The sequence below is a fragment of the Euphorbia lathyris genome, chromosome 5, assembly GCF_963576675.1.
Source record: "Euphorbia lathyris chromosome 5, ddEupLath1.1, whole genome shotgun sequence".
NCBI classification, from domain to species: Eukaryota; Viridiplantae; Streptophyta; class Magnoliopsida; order Malpighiales; family Euphorbiaceae; genus Euphorbia; species Euphorbia lathyris.
The window spans coordinates 80,212,062-80,226,230 of NC_088914.1; the positions used below are offsets into that span (position 1 = coordinate 80,212,062).

General features: G+C 34.5%; 2 protein-coding genes across 4 annotated transcripts in view; one reads left to right on the forward strand and one right to left on the reverse strand.

Moving 5' to 3' along the window:
* The window catches only part of LOC136228553 (uncharacterized), a 43,280-nt gene extending 35,861 nt beyond the window's left edge, over window positions 1–7,419 (forward strand). For 2 of the 3 annotated variants that reach the window (XM_066016976.1, XM_066016977.1), the window contains 10 exons: window positions 1,253–1,375; window positions 1,465–1,554; window positions 1,727–1,833; window positions 1,921–2,069; window positions 4,128–4,210; window positions 4,292–4,387; window positions 4,574–4,696; window positions 5,247–5,330; window positions 5,949–6,092; window positions 7,031–7,419. In XM_066016976.1, coding sequence (XP_065873048.1) covers window positions 1,253–1,375; window positions 1,465–1,554; window positions 1,727–1,833; window positions 1,921–2,069; window positions 4,128–4,210; window positions 4,292–4,387; window positions 4,574–4,696; window positions 5,247–5,330; window positions 5,949–6,092; window positions 7,031–7,354 — 1,323 coding nt within the window. In that variant the 3' untranslated portion in view covers window positions 7,355–7,419. Of the gene's footprint in view, window positions 1–1,074; window positions 1,133–1,252; window positions 1,376–1,464; window positions 1,555–1,726; window positions 1,834–1,920; window positions 2,070–4,127; window positions 4,211–4,291; window positions 4,388–4,573; window positions 4,697–5,246; window positions 5,331–5,948; window positions 6,093–7,030 lie in introns of those variants that run through there. The other variant, XM_066016978.1, reaches the window with a different exon arrangement.
* A 3,415-nt stretch (window positions 7,420–10,834) lies between these two features.
* On the reverse strand, window positions 10,835–13,908 carry LOC136231186 (uncharacterized). Its single transcript, XM_066020495.1, has 5 exons — window positions 13,749–13,908; window positions 13,608–13,660; window positions 11,533–11,709; window positions 11,336–11,416; window positions 10,835–11,242 (listed from the first exon to the last, which is right to left on the reverse strand). Exons 1-5 carry the CDS (start codon window positions 13,803–13,805, stop codon window positions 11,080–11,082), a joined length of 531 nt encoding a protein of 176 aa, XP_065876567.1. The 5' UTR covers window positions 13,806–13,908; the 3' UTR covers window positions 10,835–11,079.
* Window positions 13,909–14,169: the final 261 nt, after the last annotated feature.

The following is a 14,169-nucleotide window of genomic DNA, read 5'->3' on the forward strand; positions in this document are numbered from 1 at the left end:
TACCATGTAAACAAAGGCCTAACTCACCCTAAAAGGTACCTCAAAGGGTGAGGGTTGCCTCACATATTTAAGGAGCCATATAGCTTCCTCATTTAACAATATGGGATGTCAGGGAGCAAGAGCTAACTGGATTGTACTCCAATCTCCATCTTTCATACTGCACTAAATAGTCTTGAATCGTACTCTGCCACAAAGTGAAATTGCTTTTCCGTCAAAGAGCGGAACCTCATACTTGAAAACTATAGACGTCATCTTCTCTACAACTCAGCTAATGCTCTTTCTCTATTATCCTCCCTAAACCGAACCTCACTCTATACCACTTTGTTGGGGCCAAACAAACAACAATAGCCACACAAAAAAATAATAGAGAAAAGAGAAAAAGGCACGCAACAATTTTAGCTTGGAAAATGTCTTCAACAAAAGTAAAAACCATGGGACTCTTAGGCCACTTAAATCTCCACTATAAAACGGTTACAATTTTTGAACGGACAAAAATGTAAAAACCCTCTCACACTCACAAACTCAAACCCCAAGTTAAACCTCTCTAGTTAACTAGCCTTGAGATAGCTACACATTCAACCAAAGGTCTAAAGCCTATTTATAAGGGAACACCCCCTTGAGAATCCCACTTTTTGCAAATGTGGAACTTGGGGAGATATCCCAACAGTCTGAAAATGTTTTATCATCTTCACCGGGATTTACTTTCTGTTGTACCCTATAGTTCACTTTTTATTGTGAAATTTACCTTGTGAGTTGATGAAAGAAGTAACTCGATTATGATTCATTTGGGAATCTAATATGAAACAGTATAGAGGAAATAGTATGCTTATTCTTTTTTTTTTCTTTTAATAATTAGAAATGTAAAAAGAAACAGGTTGTGGAGAGTGAGGCTCATAGTGCTCTGCTCTGTATACAAAATTTAATCTTAAACTGTCATGTCATTGATCATTTTCTTAAAATTTAGAGTTCATTGTGCCATGTAAGCATAGACTTAAAGGAAAAGGAAAAATATTGCAATTCTGTTAAGCCAAAAAAAAAAAGAGAAGTATTTAATGTACTGTTTTTAAATTTTAGGTACTTAATTGGACCAAAAAAATCACTGGTTCTTAATTGAACCAAGCGGAAAAATTAGGTACTCACTACTCAACCGGTAAAAGTTGTATACTATATACCTTAGGTTGCACCTTTGGCCTACTCAAATTGGATAATGCCAGCTTCTTGTGCTATAATTTTTTCACTCAATGGTGAACAGCCAATTGAATTGAACCTTGATGAGGAGACTTTAATAAGAGTTGCCTCATTTTGGCGGACATCTCTAAGCAACTCTGCAAGTCAGCAATATTACTTTGATCATTTTGAGGTCCATCCGATAAAGGTTTTGATGCTGACTCTTCCTTTCTAGCATGCGTTGACAGCTCCCAGCAATCCCTTTATGCTACTTACCTTGTCTATAATATGTTGCAGATTGTTGCTAACTTTATTCCTGCGGATTCATATTCAAGTTATGACTCAGCACAGGATACTCTAAGGTCATTGTTGCATAGTGTAGTTAAGGTATGAAATGTACTCTTTCTCAGTACAGGTTTCCTTAGAAACATCAACAAGGCACTTTCAACTTTTTCTTTAGTTTAGATGTCAAACAACGTGCTTCAATGCTGCCACTTTCCTTTTGTTCTTTTTTTGTTTGTTTGTTTGTTTTCCTTACCCTATTCTTATTATACTCTAGGTCCCCCCCATAAAAAATATGGTTGTGGAGCTTAATGGAGTCCTGGTTACTCATGCTTTGATAACCTTTCGGGAACTGTTCATTAGATGTGCACGACATTATTCCTGGTAAGCATCCATGAAATCATGCCTGGTTTTTTACTTTTCCATGTATGCTGGGATGTATAAATGTCTAAAAGAAACTTAATAATCCAGGTATGCAATGAGGGCCATCTATATTGCAAAAGGGAGTCACTTGCTTCCACCTGATTTTGTTTCAATGTTCGATGACTTGGCTTCATCTTCCCTTGATGCTTTCTTCGATCCTTCTCGTGCGTTGGTTAATCTTCCAGGCTTCACAGTAGGTAAATATTTGACTTTTTATTTATATGTAAGAAAGGTTTCATCAATTAAGCTTTGCCTTCCCTTTGAGATCTGCAATATATATCGTATTATGATAGCGAATGAGAACTACAGGTATTTTCTCATTAAGGCATATGTATCAACCAAACATGGAATTCAAGCTTCTTTTCCTTTTCTGTTAGTTGACCCTGTTGGCTCTATACAGGTAAATGTATTCTAGAGGGGATGAATAGGATACGTGGAGACTTTAAAAAAATTGGTCTGCTTTTCGAAAACGTTTTTTTTCCTACTATGTACTTTCACAAAAGTGCAAAATGTAACTGTTGTGAAACTTCTCTTAAAACCTTTACTCAAGGATGTAAGAATGCTCAATAACACTCTATTGCATGATGATGTATATATCATATAATTAGAAATTGACCATATGGAAGCCAAACAATGTAATTGAAGAATATGCAATATGATATTAAGTAAAGAGATAGAGTTTAAAGATATCAGACTCTGAGAAGTTATAGAGCTTAACAGCCTAGGCCTGCATCATCTCCTCAACAACATGTCTTAAGAGTTTTCTTTACGTTGATCCTTTTATGGGGAAAAAAAGCCTTTTGGTAGTTTACAACTTAAGTTATCCTACATTCTTTGAATTTCAAGCTTCACTGTTTCTCAGGTGCTTGAAAACCCGTTTCTTTCAATTTTTACAAGATCTATTGATAACTTTACTATATCAAACTTCAAGGGTGTTTGACAAACCTAACCTCATTTTTCTACTTTTCTCAAAGATAAGTGAGAAACTTTTCCCATACAAGTATATTTGAATATGATGTACAATTTTGCAAGAACGTTCAAATGAAGGTCAAGAAGAAGGTTGTTATATGAATTTGAAAACCTAGGCTAAGTATCCCATCAAGTTGTCACTTCACAGCTACTTCTGATTAGACTGTTAGTTGTAGCGGTTGGGCTCCAATTAGTCCACTAATTTGTATGTTGTCTCTGAGTGAAGCAATCTGCCCAGGTTCTGTTCATTCTAGTCCACTGATTGCTTTGCATCTGGCAACTTAAGTAATATGTTATTTGACATGCTTTAGTCCACTAATTGCTTCTGAAACTTCAACATCATAAGATTGTCTTGTTGTTATTGCACTTCTCTTTTGTTTTGGTCTACAATGAATGTTTTCATTCTTTTCAACCTTAGAAAGTATATCTTTCTACAATATTACTTTGCATAGATTTAGTATGGTAAACTTACATTTTAGTTCATATATAGGCTATGTTATCAAAGTAACCTCTGAGAGTAAAACTTATCTCATTTTTGCACTGTAGTCCAATAATTGTTATCATCAAAACAACTTAACAATCCTAGAAGTTGATACCCTAAGATCCACTCACTTGCAATATTCTGTGTATTATAAAGTCGACTTTGTTGGAATATGCTAAAAATTACCCTCCAGAATTGGCAAATATAGTTCGCGCTAACCTAATACTGGTTCTCCTATTGTTCCTCTACAATTTTGCTTTGGTTATGTGCATATGGATGCACAAATAGCTCAAACTATGTTTGCTTATAGTGTCTCCAATACATCCAATATTGTCCCATTTATCAAGATAATGTTTCGAACCAAAAAGGGGAATTTCTCCTTACATTTGTGGACTTTACAGTTTGGACCCTGAGATCCACTCACAACATTCCATGTACTTTACGTTCGAATTTCCTGTAATATGCTAAAAATCGCCTTCCAGAAACCATATGTTGGCAAATATAGACTGGCCCAACCCAATACTGGTTAATTCTAGTTTTCCTCCGTAATGTTGCGTGCTTCCATTATGCGCATGGGATGCACAAATAGCTCAAAGTATGCTTGCTTATAGTGTCTCCAAGATAAAAGAAAGATATTGATACATCCAGGTATTGTCCCATGGTCTTCATTGTTGTTCTCCTGTCTCATTGTGTGTGTGGGTAAGCTATATGTTATTGCTATTTGGTGCATTTTGATGTGTGTTCGGGCATATGCTTTGCAGTGGGTTCATGTTCACTTGATTGTTTTACTCCTTATTGAGAACAGGTACATTCAAATTCCTTAGTAAATGTATTCAGAAAAAAGGTTTCTCAGGGACGAAACGGTACTTTGGTGATCTGGAAAGAACTGTAAGTCCTCTCCATAGTTACAAATGTATGTTCTATGGCATCCGATAAAGTTTTTAATTGCATTTCATGGGGACTCTGCAGCTGAAAACGGTGGGGTCTAATGTGCTATTTGCTGCTGTAACTGAAATATCAGACTCCGTTCTGAGGGGTGCAGAAAGAAGTGGTTTTGATGGAATGGTACAAATCATTTCTCATTCTGAATATGTGTACCAAAGAGAGTTATCTCCAATCATCAATATTGACATAAAATAAGTAGAAATGGATAAATAACACAAAAATTGAGGGATACTGAAAGTGGATTAGCGAATTGAATTGACTTGAATGATCAACACTGACATATTCTCTCCATGTGTTATCATCAAGGTGAGTGGCATTAACCAAGGAATACTGAAATTGGCTATGGAGCCATCAGTGCTGGGAACTGCTCTGATGGAAGGTGGCCCAGACAGAAAGATCAAGCTTGATAGAAGTCCTGGCGTTGATGAGGTAATTCTATTGGGTATTTGTTAGAATGGTAGTGTGTGTATTTTCTTTTTATTTTTTAATGACCCTCATTCTTCATTGATGAAGAGCGTTTTAAGAATTCTTTCTGTTCGACTCACTACCTTCCAAGCAATTCTTTGTACTGGATACGGAACATAAATTATAAAATTCTCGGCATCTTTAACTGGAACTCATTTTACAATGTATAAGATCCCTTCTATATAGAAATCACCATCTACACCCAGAAAGCCGTGCTCCAAAACAGTAATAATCATTTGATTTGAAAATCCCATATTCAGCTTCTTTTGAACTAGCAAGTACATTCTGCTCTATTGGGTATCCATGTGCATGTTAGACAAGCCTGTTCTCAATCTTTGGCATCCGTACCCATGTCAGGCCAAAAAATAAACTTATCTTTGCACTCTTCTGTAGGGGTGGAAGAGTCATATGTATGGTTGATTTGCATTTATGATTTGTGATTTGTATGGGATTAATTGAGCTCACAACTAGTTTTAGCTGTTCAGTCACTGAGTTGTTATGCGGAACATTGCAGTTGTATATTGAAGGCTATTTGCAAGCTATGCTGGACACGATGTACAGACAGGAGTACTTGAGGGTCAGAGTCATAAACGATCAGGTAATAATACTGACATTTTTTATGCATGCCAAGCTACTACTAAATTTTTTAATTTTGTATTGTCATTTTGTATATCTGCTTCACTCCATTGCTAGAAATGCTTTTTTTATTGTGAGATCTTAAGCCTTGATGAATATTTTTATGAAATATTTCGTAATTGGAGTTTTTCAGGCTCGAATAGCTTCCAATATATGTGTTGCATAAGAAGTCAATGTAATTAATGAATAGCATGCCTAAGGCTGTTGAAGGGGTGCTTAGGCTGCTGGTAGGGTCAATATGTCTCCTTGATTGTAGGAGTAATATCAGGAGCTACTTGTGTGTGTGTGTGTATATATATATATATTTATGTTGTATTGCTCCTAAGTAAAATATATCAATGTAGTCTCTTAATCTACATGGTATCCCATGGATTTCTCTCGGCTTCACTCAATTGCTAGAAATGCTTTCTTATTAGCCTTGATGAATACTTTTATGAAATATTTCGTAATTGGAGGTTTCCAGGCTTGGATAGTTTTCAATATATGCATACTCTATATACGAGTGACAATCTGTTTTGGTAGTTTTTGTTATCATCATCTTTCCACCATCAATTCTTAATAACATTTGTTGTGTAATTAGGTGGTACTAAAAAACCTACCACCCAATAGTACCCTTATAGACGAGATAATGGATCATGTGAAAGGGTTCCTGATAAGCGTGGCACTATTAAAAGGAGATCCTTCATCATCTTCTCGTTCTCTGCGCCATCTTCGAGGAGACAATGTAAGTAGCCCCAGATTTTTCTAATCGTTATTTTCCTCATTTATATTTTAAACAATTTGATATCTTCAAGATTTTTTGAGTTATAACATCTTTTATTTTTCTCTTCCAATTGATGATATTAGCTCAACCTAGGCATATTCACGATTATTATGTAGTCATATTAAGCCAAATTTCTAATGCGCTGCAAATGGTTATTGAGCAGCATCCTTAATTCAGAGAATCATGCATAAAAAACCAAGGACAATTAGTTTCTTTCATATTCACTTTCTCTTCAATGTTTTGTCAAGAAATTTTTGAAAGATATTCTGGTGAAGCTGTGTTGATCATGATAATTCTAAGCTCCTAGTACAAGAGAGGCTTAAAGTATTATTTGGCCCCTAACCTATAAAAAATGTTTACTTTTCCCCTAAACTATTATTTTGTGACAATGACCCCTTAACGTGTATAGCAATCAATCACATTTGGTCCAATTTAGACGAAAATTAGCGCGTTAAGATGATTTCCGATCAGGTGGAGAACTGATGTTCTCCAAGGTTGTAGAAACTGAGAAACAAGTGGTTTTTGGAAGTGAAATATTATAACAGTTGTGTTGCAATTAACAATCATCAAACGCAAACATTTGACGGGTCTCTTTATATACACGCTAATTTCTGTCTAAATTGGACCAAATGTGATTGATTGCTATATGTAAATGTCTCAAAATAATAGGTTGGGGAAAACACAAACATTTTTTATAGCTTAGGGGTCGATGTCACAAAATAATCAGGAAGTAAAAGCCAACATTTTTTACAGTTCAGGGGTTAAATAGTGCTTTAAGATAAGCCTCGGAAAGGGGTTATGGCTTGTTGTGAAGTGTTTGTTTACCTCTAATACTATTTGACCTTTCAATTCTTAAACCTATTAAGAAGAAGAAGTAACTGATGGAATCTGTATGGCAGGAATGGAAAATTTTGCCGACAGTGATAACATTGTGTGAGCACCTGTTCGTGAGTTTTGCAATCCGCATATTGAGAAAGCAAACAGGTAAGTTCACTGCTAATATCAAGTGGAGAAAAGAGTCAGAAAGTGGTGAGGAGAAAGCAATAGTAAGAGGAGAGCAGGAGAAGAAGGTGACATTCATATGGAAATGGGGCATTGGTAAGTTTGTTTTTTCAGGAATTTTAGCATATATTGATGGACGGTTATGCCGCGGTATTCCCAATCCTGTGGCACGACGAATTGTGAGTGGTTATTTGTTAAGTTTTCTGGACAAAAATGAGTGAATAATAGTGAAAAGGCTTGTAGTACATTGCTACTCTTTTCATCTTAAAGGCATCTTTTCATTTTCCATCTGTCTATCCAGGAATTTATCTATATGGATTCGTCATGATTATTCATTTGTGCTAATAAATGTATTGGTTTGTGTTTAACATGTCATGTTAAACTCCATAACCAAATAGATTAGTTATTACTTTGCATGATCTTAATACATCATTGCCTCCCTGTAGTTGGCTAAATAATCTAGTCCCACACTTGTTTAAAGTGACATATCCCGTTAAACTTGCTTAAATTGATGTATTAGCTTATAACTTTCTTAAAGTGAATTATTGACCTTCTGAACTTGCTTAAAGTGATAGTTGTTTCAATTTGTCTAAATTTTCGCTTTGTTTTGTCAGGAGGTTAATATTGCCACCTTAAGTAATGTCAAAAAAGCTAACGAGATATCTCTAAAATCTAAAATCTAGGGGTTGGGGTCAACAGGATATGGGTATCTTACTATCTTGTTGTTTAAGCCTTATTTTTAATACAGTATTTATATATTTTGTTTTCATCGAAACTGCCAAGAGAATTGTTTGAATGAGGTCATTTGCAAATAAACCCTTGTACCTAATGTATATTTTCAGGAGAAAAGAATAAAGAAAAAAAAAAGCTATAAGTTTAACGCCCCTGGTTTATGCTTAAACCTGCTGCTGAAGATCCATTGTTTTTTAGTTATTTGTTGCTATTTTGCTAACTTTAATGTCATTTTCAAATGAATTAAACCGATAACATCAACCTTCCCTAAAAAAATAAACGACTATGAAGTCATCATTTTGGGCAAAATTGCTTAATAAAATGGTTTTTATATATAATCAATACAATAGCAACATCTACAGAATGCTCTTGGAGCAATATATTTATGCTAGTATATATATTTATTTTTTAACACTAATATCCATTTATAAAATACAAGTATTTATCTTTTTTTTTTTTTTTGTATTACTCAATATGATAAAAAAAAAATTGAGGAACATGATATTATAATATGCCCACGTTGGAATGTTTGAACATCTAGTGTTTATCCTTGAAATGCTATAGCACATTGTATTGCTTTTTTCTTTCTTGAGTTTCTAGAATCCACTGAACTACATACAGATCACATGGGCTAACTAAATACCTTCAGCTATAAGTTTACATACTTTTTTCGTGATTTTACTACGAAATACTCATGCTCATTGTTAAATTCAAATGCATGATATCCATTTAAAAGTGAAAATACTATATCAATTATTAATTTGATTTTTTTTTAAACAATTATTAATTGGTTTTGAATTTGATAACTGCCAAAATAAAATTTTATGAATCAAATCAATTCATTGACTCCATATTAAAATTGACCTATGTTTTTTTTAATTTGTAGTTTTCTTTTTAATTCATAAATTCCAATGGAGATATCAGATATGTATTATTTCTAAATTAGTCTAACTAAAAAATCAAATCGTGTACGTAAATTAATTTTGAATCTAGTGTAAAATCTATTTTTCAATGTTAAGGACATCACAATGGTGGCTGATGAGAGTTGATTAGCTCCCCTATTAAACTCTACCGTATCAATCGGTTGATAAGCCTTAAAAACTTCTTTTGATAGCCCTTTTATTTTTTCAAAAAATTATAATATAATATGATGTGAAATTGCTTGATAGATATCATATGATCAGTGGTTGTAGAATTTAATATAGGATTCTAGGAGGTAGATAGTTCATTGAATGGGTCTCGTACTGACATTGTGTCTGCCATAATGTAGTACGTGGTATAAGGATTAGAGATAGGGATGTTTAAGCCGAACCGAGGTGAGATTTCTTATGTTGAAGCTCGGCTCGTCAGAAAATTAACGAACTCAAACTCCAGATTAGCTGTTACGAGTTGTTCACGAGCTTGTTAACGAGTCTATTCACGCGTTCGTAAACAGCTCATTAATTATCTTTATTTGAAATTTGTTTAACACAAAACTACATGGTTTTGAGATATACAAAACTGTGTTGTTTTACATTTTTCCCTTTATAAAAATATTATTATTAAAAAAATAATTGGACCAAGCTTTCTTGCGATGAGAAATATTATTATTAAAAAAAATAATCGAACCAAGCTTGCTTGCGAGCATATTCATGAGCATTATAACTGAGCTAGCTCATGAGTTTGTTCATTAACCTATAATTGAGATTGTTCATGAGCTTTCGAGCTGAATGCGATCGAACTTTTATCGAGCCGAACACCGAGTCGCTCATGCATTGTTTACAGCCCTAATCGCTCATGCCTTGCTTACAGCCGTAATTGGAGTTAGAGATGCTAACTACTTGTAATAATCTTGAATTAGAACCTTAAGATGTCAACAATATTATATTTGAAAAAAATAAATATTACAGTAGTTGTTTAATTATTTAATAAAAAGAATCCAACAATATTCTATCAAAATCCATAGGCAGAGTTTGATTGTTTAAGGTTGAATTATTTTATTATTATTATATGATACTACTAGTAAAGAATAATTAAAAAATGCATGTACTAAAATGGGAAACCCACAGATTCTGGGATCAAAACCAGCCACTGAACTCATCTCATCCCCAGCTTCTTTATTATATATACCATGTTCCACTCTTTTTTCCTTATTTGACAGAAGAAGAAGAAGAAGATATATTCTTAGTAATGGGTTTGTTGATTCCTGAATCAATGTCTGAGCAACCAGAAGATCATGACCAACAGCTACTTCGTGCTGCAGTAAGCGACCAGCTTCACTTGAAATCATCTCAATCTTTAGACAAACATGTTGTCCTCAAACGCATTCGCCACCATAAGAACTTGAACAAGTTTCGAAACGTTTTTCACTCTCTTCTCATCAGTTCATCTTCATCTCCATCTCCATCATCACCTGACCACCAGACTCAGAGATGGTCTGACCCAGAAGATGTCTTCTCCTCTCCCTAAACATATATTTATGTTCTGCTTCCACTATTATATTGCATGTAGCAGCTTTGAATGTTCTATCTGTTCAAAACAAGTGGTTGTTTTTTAGGCTATGTATGTATAATCAATGAGTTGTTCTTTCTTAATTCTCCATTAATCTACACAAATATGCAAATGTAAAATATTTGTTTTTCCCCAGTGACTATGAAAACTGGTGAAAAGGTTCATTTACAGATCCAGAAATTCCAAATAGGGGTGTTTCAATATCCATCTAATAGCAAATGAGGCACTCAAAGAAGCTCTAGACACTTCTACATATCAATCATTCATCTTTTCTTTTACCTAAGGGAGGAGGAAAGGAAATAAAAGTTTTTTTTGATGGATCATAAAAAGACATGGGACATGTGGATCAAATTATTCAAAGAAGTACAATTATTTAAACGAGAAACAAAAGTTGGTTGTCCATATACTCCTATATATTTATTTCTTCAACATCAATCATGAAGCGATATACTCTTTTGATCAAATATATTACTCCAGTAGACAAGGTAACTGTTTAATGAATTAAGAACTGTCAAATTCAAGATAAGAAACAACCCATAAGGGATTTCAATATAATTTATCTCGTACAAAATTGTGCTTCCACAAATCTGAAGGAATCAAACTCAACCAAGAATAAACCCAAGGCAGCATAGTTTGCAGTTAGCTACTAAGGACAATGAATATTTCTTCTTCGTCACTGATTTTGTGTCACCCGGTGTCAAAAGGGACTAGTTGTGTTTAACGTTTATTTACTTAACAAGCCAGAAGAAGAGATAAGGCGAAGTGCTTGGTTAGAGTTGTTCAAAACTGAAGATGATCTTGAAATCTGCATCTTCTTCTTTAAGAAATCCAATGACTTCTGTAAGCACGGTGGCAGAGACATGTCCTTCAAAATAACAGTCTCCATCCTGCAAATCACAAATCAACTACTTATTCTTCTTTTTTCCATAATGATTATGTTTCAAAGTCAATCTCAAAATGTTTTCTTTACAATGCCTTACCCTGAGCTTTTAGCCTTTTTCTTTCTTGGAAGAGAACTTGACTCGACCTTCTCATCTTCTGAGTCTGATAAGAAAATTTTTCTGCAGACAGAAGAATCTTTTAGGTTAAAACCCTCTATTCTAAAGATCATATGTCAATTATAAGTGTACGAGGTGAAGTGTGTGCAAACATGGGTGAGAGAGGGAGGATCACCTACTTCTCGCGAGCTGCAAGCAGTTCAACAATTTCATGTGGAAGCATCCCCCCAGTACCCAAAGACTCCTGATCTGCTTCAGTTTCTACTACATTTTGTATACTTTCATCTCCTTTAGATGGTCGCAGCGTTTTCTTCTGTGCCCATTGTCGGCGGCGTTCTTTAGCCTCACGAACAACCCTACACAGAAGAAGAAAACATTGGTATAAAACACAAGCATCACACTAGATTATGTATTTGAAAGCAAAACTAAGGCTTCGTTTGTTACATCGTTAACTTATCCTTCAAAATAACTTCTATTTGAAAATATTTCCCAATATAACGTTACAAAAGAAGATAATAAGTTCCCCTTGTTCAGTTGCAACACTAAAAAAAGTTACAAGTTGTTCCTATCATTTGAAGTACACTGCATACCTCATAACAAATAAGAATATCATATTCATTTTTCCTATTTAACATTTAATACAAATGAAATTATGCAAAAGGAGCAAACTGTAGTTGCCACAAGCCACCAGAGGCATGTGGCAGCTAGAATCAATTGACGGTATAAGCGGACAAACCAAAAGAGAGTATATGCCATGGCAATGGAGCCATGGAAGTCAAAGGAAAACCTACAGATCTCTCTCCATTCTCTAGTATTATTCACATCATAACATAAAATTAAAGAGAGAAATGGTCATGTCTTTTAGCATCTTCTACATAATCCCATGCTCAAGGAAGATCTTACTGGCAAAAATGAGCAATGAACTAAAACATCCCAAATAGCACCAAAAAGGGGTAGAGAAAAGATATCTAATTGCAGTCATAAAGCCCATACCAATTTGATAACGAAACTAGAAAGAAAAAACGATTGGTGAAGGTTTCAGCATATCCAACATCTAATTAGGGCTGTCAAAACTGGTTGTAGTGTCATTGTAGTGTTAATTGAAATATATATTAGACATGATACATACACGGAGATTTTATATAGGGGTCCGGGATTTCCAACTCACTTCAAAGACCTTCCATACATTATTAAACACGTGTACCACTAAATTAAGCCACCTGTTAACTAAAATAATTTCTCTTCTTTAATTCATAAAGCCCAAATTAAAAAACATAACCGGTGAACTCCACCTCCACCGATCAATTCCACCTCCACTGTTGCTGTTCTCCATTACATCGGTAGCTGATCAAGTTCCGTCGTCTGTTAGCAATCTCTTTCATTTATAAAAATCCAATTTTAAAACGTACGAACGGTCCCTAGAAAAATATCATCGATCAAGTGTCAGGTTCTACCAGTGTAAGAGAAATGTTTAATGCACAGAATGTGTTTCAACGGAGTTTAAGGCAATCGACAGATGATGAGGCGGCGGAGCTCCAATGGTAAGACATAGAAAGATTGCCTGCTTATGATAGAATGAGAAAATGGATAGGTTTCGAGTAGTGGAAAAGTTATGTAGAATGAAGTTGTGCAGGTTTTGAGGAATTGATTCAATTTTCAAGTTATTAAGGTAAAGTTGTTTAAATCTTTGTTCTTAAGAAGAAAAAGAAGTGATTGATTTTTTATTTTTTATTTTTGGCTATAACAGGGTAGGAATTAGATTCCCAAAATTGAAGTGAGATTTGAAATTTCGAGGTTGAAGGAGAAGCACAAGTTGGAATCATAGCTCTCCCAACTCTTCTGAACATTGTAGTGACTGCAATTGAGAGCAGCGACTCGTAGCGAAAATAGACAGTAGTGACGACAGAGAGACAGAGAACGGCGACACTCAAACTGTAGGAGAATGAAATTGATGGAAGTTTCTTTGGTCTACAATATATATGACATAAATACAGCCAAAATGAAAATTGTGTCAAATGGATCATGTCAAGTAGTTAAATTTGTTGTCTGTGTCAAAAATTAACAGTGCTAATCCAAACTTTCACAATCACCTAAACAGTTCAAATCAAATTTCATACTTTTACCAACATAAATCGTGTTATTCATGGAAACACTACCCCTAAGCTCAGGAGCAATCAAACAAACATCATTGCAAAGGGCAATCCGGAAAACCTCATAATCACACTAACCAAAACCCAAAAAGAAAAACAATCACCTTGCTTTATTTTCTTTCTGAACTTTTCTTAGCTTTTCATCTTGCTTTACTGCCTGCAACATGACGAGTAAAGAACATCGATAAGAGCTCTGTTCTCCGAAATCATAAAACCAGAAAATCTAAGAAAATAAAAGTTAGAACCTGCTCTGAAGTAAACTCCTCTGGTGCGTCTATATCGATATCTTCCCTCTCGGACATTTGATTCTGAACTACCTCCTTCCTCTTTGAAAACTTGAGGTCTAGGGTTTAAGAATTTCCACCCTGCTTCTTAGCGCTTAGCTATTTACTCCTTTTTCGCAATGAGGCCCATCTTGGCTTGGACCGGTGACGTATTCTAATGGTCTGGATCTCTGGCTTATAGAATAAAGGGTAAAATACAAGAATATCATAATTAAGTAAAAAATTACAACTAACTCATATCACCAAACTTAATTCTTAATATGTCATTATTCTCTAGTATGATTTACACTATAATTTAAATTTTCTAGACTCCAATTCATAAATCATAAACCTTAGAAAATATATTGTAGACTTCTAATTTATAAATTTTAATCCTTAAAAT

Bases quoted from the DNA above. Each gene is read 5' to 3' on its own strand.
- LOC136231186 (XM_066020495.1), bottom strand. From the start codon at position 13,805: ATGTCCGAGAGGGAAGATATCGATATAGACGCACCAGAGGAGTTTACT. The intron at 11,710-13,607 runs GTGATTGTTTTT...TCTTCTGTGTAG, and splicing joins CAGAAAGAAAATAAAGCAAG to GGTTGTTCGTGAGGCTAAAG. The intron at 11,243-11,335 runs GTAAGGCATTGT...TGTGATTTGCAG, and splicing joins AAAAAGGCTAAAAGCTCAGG to GATGGAGACTGTTATTTTGA.